This window comes from Bactrocera latifrons, unplaced genomic scaffold (genome assembly GCF_001853355.1).
Source record: "Bactrocera latifrons isolate USDA-ARS-PBARC rearing strain unplaced genomic scaffold, ASM185335v1 scaffold_253, whole genome shotgun sequence".
Classification (NCBI taxonomy): Eukaryota; Metazoa; Arthropoda; class Insecta; order Diptera; family Tephritidae; genus Bactrocera; species Bactrocera latifrons.
The window spans coordinates 405,400-416,850 of NW_017536108.1; the positions used below are offsets into that span (position 1 = coordinate 405,400).

The following is an 11,451-nucleotide window of genomic DNA, read 5'->3' on the forward strand; positions in this document are numbered from 1 at the left end:
CAGCTTATCAAGCTCTTCATACTCACGCATTTCGACCTCTTTCTTTTTCAGTCTGCAAATGTGTGTCGCTTCCCTCTTCAACTCTCGGTATCTATCCCGTCCCCAACCTGTTTTCTCTCTACTGCTACACGGCACTCCTCGTCGTACCAGCTGTTCTTTTTCAATTTCCGCAAACCAATGGTTTCGGTTACAGCTGTATGTAAGGAGCTTGAAATGCCGTCCCCCAGTTCCCTTATACCGAGTTTTTGACGAGTGCTCTCAGAGAGCAGGAGTGTAAGTCGAGTAGAAAATCGTTCGGCTATCTATTTTGATTCCAACTTGTCGACGGCGACCTTCCTTGTGTTTATTGGCGTGCGTTTTTTGCTGCACAGAGGCAGGTGCGAATCTTGGCTGCACCAAAATAATGGTCCGAGTCGATGTTAGTACCTCGGAGCGCACGCACATCTAAAACACTAGAGACGTATCTTCCGTCTATCACAACATGATCGATCTGGTTGGTGGTTATTCGATCCGGAGACAGCCAGGAAGCTTGGTGAATCTTCTTATTCTGTAATCTAGTACTACAGATAACCATATTTCGGGCTCCGGCGAAGTAAATCAGCCTCAGCCCATTTGGGGATGTTTCCTCGTGCATCTTTGGTCACATCGTCCTCTTCTTCCGTCGGGGCGAGGTTGCAAATCAGCGATATGTTGAAGAACCTCGCTTTGATGCGGATTGTGGCTAAACGTTCATTCTCTGGAGTGAATTATAGTCCTCGGCGGGGGAATCTCTCTCCCACCACGAATCTGACACCAATCTTGCGCTCCTCTATATGGCCACTGTAATAAATGCCACAAGGACCTACTCGTCCCAGTCCTTGTCCCGTCCATCGCATTTCTTGGACGGCGGTGATATCAGCGTTCACTCTAACAAGGACATCAACCAGATGGGCAGCGGTACCTTCCCAACTAAGAGACTGGATATTCCAGGTGCAGGTTGAAGTGCCCTCAAATCATAGTCCTTAATTCATTTGCCATGGCCATCATCAAAAGGGGGTCACTCATCCGAGTTATTGTTTTCTTTCATTGGGTGTTTTTTTTTTACGTGGCGGGATGTTTCGTCTTCTCACTTTAGCTCGCCTTCAAACGGATGTTCTTAAGCTACCCAGAGGATACTTGGTCAAAGGCCGGAAGTCGTTCGCTGCTTGAGCTAAGAATCGTTTCTGGCCACTCCCAAGTGAATGGCGTTCAGAGAACTTTCCTCACTTGCGTGAACTTCTACTCATGACTCCATCCTGCTATTGTTGTTTACTGATCATAAAATTACTAAGACAGAAAAACGGTTTTAATTTACTGACTATATTCAATATACATGAATGAGGCTGTGACAGAATTCTCGCATCGGTTCTATACTTATATATCCTAAATATTTCAGATTTTGTAGAAAAAATACGATTTCAAATTAGCCAACGATTTGAAAATAAGAGGACCTTTTCGATCAACCAGTTGTTGTAGAAAAGTACTAAGGTTATAAATATTAATTGAATAAATGCAAAAAAGTCCGTTAAGTAGAGAACAAATCACCGACGATAATGCCGACGACAACTTATGATAAACACAATTAGCAATCAAAACATTCACATAGGCCTATAACTTGCAAAACAAAAACAGTTTCTCAGGGATATCTACTAATATCCGTTCATTTAATGGGTCTAAAAATTTAGCTCATGCTTTGCACAAGTATATTTACTATGGGTCTGGCACTACATTGGACCCATAATAATGTACGAAACCATGGGTGTCGCAGCGCTGATTCCTGTAGATATCCCCGCGAATAAGTGTATATCTACTAAGAACCATCCATCTACTGAATCTTGATACTCCTTGTAATCATCCGAAGATGAAGCCCGAATGAGCGTTAATACCGCGAACCTTGAATTGCAAAGTCGAATCACTCAGAATAGAACTAAGCTCTGCAGCAGTATACGAAGTATAATGGATGGACTTGACTAGGCTTGTGTTTCAAGTAATTATACTTTAAAGTCTATAGTCCGCTTGACTCACCAACAACAACTTCTGACATCCTTTTTCCTTCTACAATATATGCTTATTTTGAATGTCTTGAAGAATCTGATCAAACTTTTAAACATTTACCAGAAGTAACTGTTTCAAGTCAAAAGTTAAGAAAAGCGTAAATATTTGATTAAATATTATTAAAATTTCGAATGTCGTTCGAATGTAAATTCGTCTATAATTTGTCCATTGTGCTTTAATCACATGAGCGAAGGTAATTCGAGCGAAGGTAATTCGAAAAGTTTTCACGCACAATTCCTATTAAAACCAATAAATTTCCGCCTCTAAAATTGTTTTAATTTAGTAATTATTGCCATAGAACGGTACATATTGTGCCATAAGGGATGCAACCCTTTGATCAAAATAACAAAGTGAAAGTGATTCAAGCAACCCTGCAGGAGTTTTTTGTGTCGATTTTAAAAGTGGAAGAAAAAAAGTGAGAATTGTAAAGAAGTGCTTCAATCCTCCCGTTGCATATTTCGAGACGAGGTCCTTAGACCTTTTATCTTCATTCTCTAATATTATATTTCTATTCAAAAAACGGTAAAGGGCAGTGGGAACGCCTCAGTACTCGCCATAACCTTTTTGAAACTATCTTTGTTAAGTTCAAATATTTCTATAAATATGAAACATCTACGGCATCAATGGCGAACATGAATTGGGAAGTCGTTACACAATTATATTTTATTTGTACATATAAAAAACATACTTCGGAGAGAGCATTCCTGCTGGGCAAATGAGCAATGCCTGGTGCTTACAAACCTATAAAAAGGGCACACGAACTATTTTCTTTTTATTGACAAAAAATCGTGATTCAAATGTCATCGAATGAAGAAAAGCAAAAACATGATATTTCCGCAACGGTGCACCAAGGATGTGCGACGTGCAGAATGCAACGACGTGATATGTTCAGATGTATTCGTTGGCATTTATGGTTCTCTGCCATGTATCGCCTACCACTAGAACGTTATTTTCCTGCTCGCCTGCGGTTTCTCGCCGTTACTGTGGATTGGACTTACGAACTTTTCTTATATTTAACATTGCTACATATCGACATACTCTTTATCTGCACCATATATCTGAATCAGGATAAAGGTGATCTGGAACTGATAGTGAATTGTATGATCCAGACGGTCATTTATACGTGGGCAATATGCGCAAAGGTCTTCTTTAAACGCATCCAACCCAAACGTGTAAAAGAGTTAATGTGCTATTTGAACGAGGAATGTCGAACGCGTTCAGCTGCTGGATTCACCTACGTTACATTTAAGGAGAGCGTCGATTTGTCGAACATGTGGACTACGGTATTTCTGATTTGCTGTTATGCTGGCGTTACTTTCTGGCTTTTCGTACCCATCTTTAATCAAGATAGCAGCTTGCCACTGGCCTGTTGGTACCCCATCGATTATAAGGTAGGTCTAGGTTGTGGTAATTGTCTGAAGACAACTCTTGATTCATATTTTCATTCGTTGAATTTTTATTTAGGTACCGGTAGTTTATGAGTTCATTTACTTTCTACAAACAGTGGGTCAGCTTCAAATTGCTGCTGCCTTTGGTTGTACGAGTGCTTTCTATGTGCTGATAGCGGTGATCTTCTCTGGTCAATTCGATATACTTAACTGCAGTCTGAAGAATATTTTAGCTACCACATACATAATTCTAAGAAAACCGAAACCGGAACTCGTGTAAGTTTATATTACGGTGTACAGGCAAATTGCTGCATAACCATTTGGCAGTGAAAGCATAATAACTGCCGTGAAAAGTCGTGCGAAAGGTGGCTTGTTAAACCTGGGAAACCCAACAGCCTAGGGGAGTCTTATCATCCCATAAATCATCTTCTGTGTCTAGGAGGTTATCAAGAACCTACCAAAAACCCTATGATTTTAGGTGTAACAATCGACAGCATGTATTCTTACACTCTCCAAACGACGGTGACTATTGCCAAAGTACTCGGACACAACAAAACCCCCAACACAAGGGAAAAAGACAAAGAAATTTCATTAACAACAGAACACCAGTATGGTCGCACGGATGTCTCCCGATGAAGACCTGCATAACTAAAAGTTTCGGTTGGGATGCCGCCTCGACATCGAACAATACGGACACAACTAGCTGTAGAAACGCACAAAACGCCATTAACAGTGAAACTATTAACACCTTCACCGACTCGCTTAACTCCAACTACCATCCATTGCAGACGAAGAGTTCGAGTTTACTTGTGAATCTAGAGTCACCCTTTCGTAATATCGTTCTGGATATTGAAGTACGTTAAACGCTTACCTATCCAGAATCAACTCAGAAGTACCAAATATACGTAATGAGTTCCAGCATGGCTTTAACCACCTCTTTTCAATTACACTCAACTCACACCCTACTCCCTATACCACAACCCATCGAAAACGCAAGTTTACAGAACCCCTCAAATAACTTAAGCCTTTCCACACATATAGGGTCTAGAATAATCAATGTGAAGTGGAGGCATGATAAGAATTTAGTGTTAACAGTTATGGCGTCTGGCTTCTATCTTAATTCCCATCCGATACCAGTTATTAGCCCTAACGAACGAAATATCAAACTTCAAATTGCAAAAGCTTGCTATTAAACCTCTCTCGTTCGCGGTTTAAAGTTATTTCATTTGGGGACGAAAGTTTCTCATAAATATATGAGTATGAGTGCGAAACGTTCGTTCGTGACCCTATTTTTAGAAATGGTTACGTCAAAGTAAAAGGTGAAAAGCACAATTTACTAAATGTATGTCTATCATTTTAAGTAAGATGTCTTCCTTACAACTTTCTCTACGTTTTTATGTCTCATATCTATAGTTTACTGAGAGAAGAGCAAAGCATCGCCGACTACGAGCTTAATCAATATTACGTCGCCAAGGAATACCGCACCGACTTCGACTGCATGCCACATTTTTTGGACAAGGAAACACCGAAACCCGAAAATTTCTACGAAGGTTTCAAAATCGCTCTTAGACCTTGTATTGCTCATCATCGTTATATATTGTACGGCCTAAAAATGTTGGAGGACCTCTACAGTTATCTGTCGTTTCTAAAATATCTTGAAGTGACACTGCTAGTTTGCCTAGTGGCATTTGTTTGGGTTAAGGTAGGTGTACAAATGTAAAATGATATTAGAATTGTATAATATTGTATCAAAACTTTAAGTCCACAGCCGCCAACTCGTTCCTGCGTCTGCTCTCGCTTAGTCAGTATTTGCTTTTGGCGCTCTGGGAAATGTTTATGATCTGTTATATGGGGGAAATTATATTTTTGTATAGCAAACGTTGTGATGAATCCCTTCAGCGTAGCCCCTGGCACTTGCATTCTGGTGAAATAAAACAGGATGCTTTATTCTTTATACTCAACGCTCAGCGCCCTTTCCGCTTGACCGGTGGCAAGATGTACAACTTAAATTTGAAGATGTTTCGTACTGTAATGGACCTTTATATCGTATTTTTATTTGAATATTGTAATTGTTTTTGTTGTTTTGTTTTTTCAGATTTTAACCACATCTTTCTCGATTTTAACCATATTGCAAAATATGGACCTAAGACAACCGCAGCCAAAATAATTTTTAAGTTTCCATTATTGGAACATTTTTAAATAAATGAATGAATTAGAAAGTTTTAAAATGTTCGTTTGATCGTATAATTGTTCCTGCATAAATGCTTTCTTTGCTAAAACCAACTAAATAAAAGCCTCCTAGAAGTTTTCTTGTTTTAACCAGAAAATAGAGTCAAGCGCGAATATTTAGACGATCCGGCAACAAGGGTTATGCGAGTCTGCTGGTTGATCTCATTCATATCAACATTCCACTTTATAATTCAATCTTGATGATAATACATCAACTAAATAGGTCTTACAACTTCCGATTTTGGTAGTAGCACCTGTTCTTTACTTAAAATAGCACTCAGGATCGACGATAGCCTCTTCATTGTTCTTTTCTGAGAACATTCTCTCATTTTTTTCTTGAGAGTAAATCATTTGTGGCCTTAGGAAACGGTGCATGTGGAAGAAATACGAAGGCCAATTCTCTCAGTGACATGTCTCAGCTGATCTTTAACGTTGTTAATATGTCACTTTTCTTGACTGACCCCATATTTGGGCATCAAAAACGCTATTTTGGATTTTTAGTTATTCTAGTAGGAACCTCCTCTTTGGGCTCTGGTCCATTGTATCGTTTCGTAATTGCAACAACCAACATTGCAATTCTTGCAAAAGTCTTATAAAAGAATGCATTTTGAAGCGCTAAAAAATAGTAAGTGACTTGAAGGATCCAGATTTCTTGAAATGATTCCAAGAAATATTGAGAATACCGCGCGTTGTGCCAACCCTAATGATTGCATATCGAACGAGAAGCGTTGCTAATTTGGATGACCAAACCATACCAAGATTTCACATATTACTCCCATGTTCATATATAATATTATAGAAGTATAAACAACACTGTGATTGTATTATTATCATTAATTTATATTATGAGTATTTCGAGGAGCCTAACTAAACCTCGACACCAAGACAGCTTTCGTAAGACAACATGAAGTACTCAAAATTAGTTAAACTATCTCCTAAAAGATCGATGTTAAATATCTTTGATATTCAGGTAATGGCTCCTTTTCTACTTTACTTTGAATATATGAAAGGCACCGATAAACTATGAAATCGCTTAATTACAACTACAACTATGGGCTACATTTAAGTTTAGCTGCTTCTACTTCATATCATACCTAGCCAGCGCAGCCCCTGTCTTCTATTTCGCTGAACTATCAATTTCCGCCGTTGCCAATGCGCGAAGTACATGAAATCTTTCGGAAAATATTTCTCTCGAACACTCCTAAGGCCGATTCGTCAAATGTCCACAGCTAAGCACCATTTGGCAAGACGCGAATGAAGAGGGACTTGTGCAGTTCGTCGATAAAGGACTTTACTTTTCAATTGAATACTGCGTTCGATTTAGAGGATGATATTGTTGTTGGTGTTAATGTTGGTTCCAAAATAGTCGAAGTTATCTACGGCTACGATGAATATTTGTTTGATGACAGGAGATATTTCGTCTTGTCCGCGTTTTCCTCGCTTTCTTATCCAGTCTGGAAAAAGCAGAACTAACGGCGCGGATGTTGGGGCCAATTATCAGCTGTACACTCTTATAGAAAATAATACCTTCTCTCTCGGTTCTTTCCGATTCTGACTAAGCTCTGGGTGTTGCTCAATCTCAACTTATAAAGCCACATTAGCTTTATGGGAATACCAAGTTCAGACATAGGACTTTCACAGGTCTTTTGCCAACATTTTGCGCATGGTGAAAATCTGATCAATAGTAGATTTTCTAGATCTAAAGCCACACGGATACGGTCCAATCAGTTTGTTGCCGGTGGACTCCAGTCTTTCATACACTATGCTCGATAATGCATTTCATGGGAAATTAAGGAGGCTTATCCGACAGTAATTGGCGTAGATTGTGGGATGGATTTGGGCAGAACACACTTAGGTTCCAATTATCGGGCATGCTTCCATCCGACCATATTTTCCAAAGAAGCTATTGCATGCATCTTGCCATTTCTTCGCTACCGCATTTGAATAGCTCGGAGGGTACTTATTAGGCTTTTAAGGGTTAGGGATGCTTTGAACATACTAGACCTTCAAGAGTATGATCCGTTCTAAAGAACCTTCCGTTAGTCGCCATATCTTATCCTAGAATTTTTAGCCTCGAAGCGTACGCATGTTAAAAATACTGAGACAGCCAAGTAGCTTAATGGATTTTCTTGTAATGGAATCTAGTACTACAGATAGCTATATTTCGGTCCCCTGCGAAGTCGATCAGCCTCAACCCATTTAAAGAGATTTCGCCATGAAGGCTGAAGTGGAGTTCTAAGTAGCAAGTCCCAAGCCCAGCGCACAACTTCGCTATTTGAGACGCTGTAATTAGACTTCAGGGAACCCTTAAACCGAATATATCGGAGTGGCTCCGCTGAATACTCCTCTCTTTCAGCGGTGACCTAGGCTCCACACGAGCTGACTATCGCATCTTACACAAGGCTTGCTCACGTTTCCAGAGTGCGTGGCGATAACGCAAGAGTAGGCATTGGGTACAGCCCTACTCCTGTAACTGTAACCCCACACTATAATCTCCAGTACCAGATAACAGGTTTATTTCTTAATTATGGCTTTATGATGCATTTTCGATTAACGAATTTTTGTGGGCATTGCTGTCCGATTCCTCCCATCTACGAACTAGTCCACACTTTCTAGATATAAGTATGTGATATGAACTTAACCAAAGCGGTTAAATTTTGATATGCTCAATAAATTATATGAGAAAAAAAAACAGCCATTGAAATAGCAATAATTATAATGGGAATAAGGGGCTTAGACCATGATCTTTTAATCGCTAAATCATATTATAAAAACACATAAGTCTTTTTAAGTCAACTAGAATGTCGCAAAACATTGACTATATATATGTTAGCAGAAGGTTTGGACGTTTGCTTGTGCCACTACTCAAGAATACCGGAAACATGTTGCCAACGTTAATTTATAATATCTACGGAAAGGGTTTATAAAAACGAATTTTACTTACCTATATTATTAAAAGTAAAGTTGAGAACAATGGAATAATTGACTTCTACAGTTAAGTATTATTAAATATTAATGCTGGCACTCAAATATAACGAAAGACAGCGCAAAACTCAGACAACTCCTTAACCCTTTAAGATGCGGTAGGGATACATATGTACATATCTATGCTATGAAATAAGTTCAATTGTGAGCAGAACGCGTTCCATATGCCGAATATGTAGGTGAGCATGTGAGTTCTATTTTTAAGATTTGCTTCAAAATATGTTGTCGAGTGTACCTGAGCAATGTCAAAAGGAATTGTAACCAACCCAAACATTTTTTGAACCGAATATACTTTATATGGCGATATCCGACTTTCTGATGTTACCGTTTAAGTTGGCCAAAATGTGTGATATTTTAATGAAATAAAGTGCACAAGATTTCTCAAAAAATATGTGGATTAACGCAAAAATATGAATGGAATTAGTCCAGGAGTTTGTCCAGATAAAAATTCGCTGAATTCCCTAACATAATGAATACCGATCTTCAGGTTTTCCATATCAATGCCTTAAGCTTTACACTCATACATAATTGAAAAAGAGCTTTTGGTCGAAGTTAGTTCGATACACGATTTTTTTTTTTAATTTTACAGTTATGAATTTGTATGAATATAACACAAGTGGTTATTAATACACCGTCATTTCTGCATAAACACTGTGCTTTTCACCACTAACCTTAAATTAAAATGTCATTAGTTGTCTTTATACAAAGAGGTGTGAATGAAGTACGCTTAATGACCTTAAGGGTTTGAAAAAATTCTACAAGAAGGTGTTTCTTAAGTGCAACAAATACTGCAATTATTGCAAAACCCTACGAAAGAACGCATTCTTAAGCTCTCCAAAATAGTAAGGTACTTGCAGGATCTGGGTTTTCGTGAAATGATTACAGCATGTAAATGGCATTAGTATACCCCGAGTTTATCAATGAAATTATGAAATTCGTAAACTAAGAATACGTGGTTCATTCGGCTGTCGGTAAGTGGTAGCAGTATGAAATTTAAATATATTTTTCATGGAAAATTATGAATGATTTTTTATCTTCGGCGCGCCAAAAGAACTTTGATATATGCAATCACAACAGTTAATGATGTGTTGAAGATATTACATTTTTCTATTTTAAATTGATTAGAAAAAAACATCAATCTGAAGACAAGAATTTCGAAGCAATTTTATAAGCTTTACGGTCTCATGCTTATATAATTAGCAATTCTTTAAGACATAAGTATGATTTTCTTCATAATTCTACATTCAAACCGGAGCATTTCATACAGGGTTCTAGTAGCTTCAAGGTTTTAATACTTCTATAATAAATTTTATTTTGCCCTAATTTTGTTCGAAAGACTTTAATTTCATAGTCATTTCTGTGGTAAAGATGTTTTAACTTTCTACAAAAACTACAGGAAGGAAGTACTTTTATTTTTCATGTACAAAACTAATTAATGCGCAATCAGCTCGTTCCACAGTATGCAGTCCCATGGTAGTCACTTATTACGTTTAAGATATACGAATTTCCTTTTATATGGATTAGCAAACTATACCAAGATCCCATATAATGGCCAACAATTGATATATTTTTTGTTCTAGAAACTGGATATTGAGACATGACTAACCACTTTCCATAAAGTATTTTCTTAAAATCAAACCGTATACAGAAAATGGAGCAGTGAGAAATTGCAGCATTGCTATTGAGTTTTTGAAGACTATCCATCTACATGAGAGTTAACTCAGCAAACAAAGAAGGAATCAATTAGTGAGTATTCAGCCTCCTGTTTATCTATTTGACAAACTGTTTTAGCATCACAGGCCTTGTGATCCAAGTTAGTACTTGAATACTAAACTAGAATACTACGGAACTACTTATTTATTTGTGAATAATGATGCTCTTTAAACCACTAACCCTAAATAAAAATGGCATTACTTGTATTAACGCCCAGAGGTGTTAATAAAGTACACTAATACCCTTAGGTTTCGAATGGTTAGAAGGCGTTTCTTACTTGCAACAACAAACATTGCGATTCTGGCAAAAATCCTATAAAAGAACGCTTTCTGAAGCGCTAGAAAAGAGTAAGTGACTTGAAAGATCTGAGTTTCGTGAAATGATTCCACAAAGGGAACGAAATATCGGTAAAAGAGAGCGCTGCGCCAATCCAAACGGTTGCATATCGAACGAAAATCGTTGCGATCTATTCCGATATGTGCGTTGGCTTTTGTATATAACTGCGATACGTCCAATACCGTTTGAAGAATTTTTGCCGACCCGCTTTCATCGTTACAGTGTACTACTTAATTTGATTCTGGATATATTTCTCGATTTAATGTTGCTCCATATGTTAGTGCTCTACCTTTGTACTATTTACATCAATTATGAAAATGGCGATTTAGACAGACGTTGTTTTACTTTTGGTACTCTCGTAAAGTATATTTTTTGACGTGTGTACTCCGATCCACACGGCTAGTTCGATTCTCGATGGAACGATGAGCTGTATGACGACATTGACATAGTTCAGCGAATTAAAAGACAGCGGCTACGCTGGCTAGGTCGTGTTGTCCGAATGGACGAAAACACTCCAGCTCGGAAAGTATTCGACGCTATATCCGCAGTGGGAAGCAGAGGTCGAGGAAGACCTCCACTCCGTATGGAACATTAGCTAAGACGCTATATTAAAACTAGAAATGCCAGAGGAATCATATTTGATCACAGTAAGAGATACAGAAATAGCGGGAAGAAAGCTGAATTAGGTCATGATACGGACGCAAACATGGGTCGACACACACAACCT

At 38.2% G+C, this 11,451-nt stretch overlaps 1 protein-coding gene across 1 annotated transcript; it reads left to right on the top strand.

The window, feature by feature from the left end:
- Positions 1–2,942: 2,942 nt before the first annotated feature.
- On the top strand, positions 2,943–5,628 carry LOC108969469 (odorant receptor 83a). The gene is made up of 5 exons (XM_018934212.1): positions 2,943–3,464; positions 3,538–3,737; positions 4,875–5,163; positions 5,223–5,489; positions 5,557–5,628. The coding sequence occupies exons 1-5, from the start codon at positions 2,943–2,945 to the stop codon at positions 5,626–5,628; spliced, it is 1,350 nt and encodes a 449-aa protein (XP_018789757.1).
- Positions 5,629–11,451: the final 5,823 nt, after the last annotated feature.

Excerpts from the sequence above, each read along its gene's own strand:
- LOC108969469 (XM_018934212.1), top strand. The coding sequence starts at position 2,943 with ATGCAACGACGTGATATGTTCAGATGTATTCGTTGGCATTTATGGTTC. Across the intron at positions 3,738-4,874 it reads AAACCGAAACCGGAACTCGT|TTTACTGAGAGAAGAGCAAA; the intron begins GTAAGTTTATAT and ends TCATATCTATAG. Across the intron at positions 5,164-5,222 it reads TGGCATTTGTTTGGGTTAAG|TCCACAGCCGCCAACTCGTT; the intron begins GTAGGTGTACAA and ends CAAAACTTTAAG.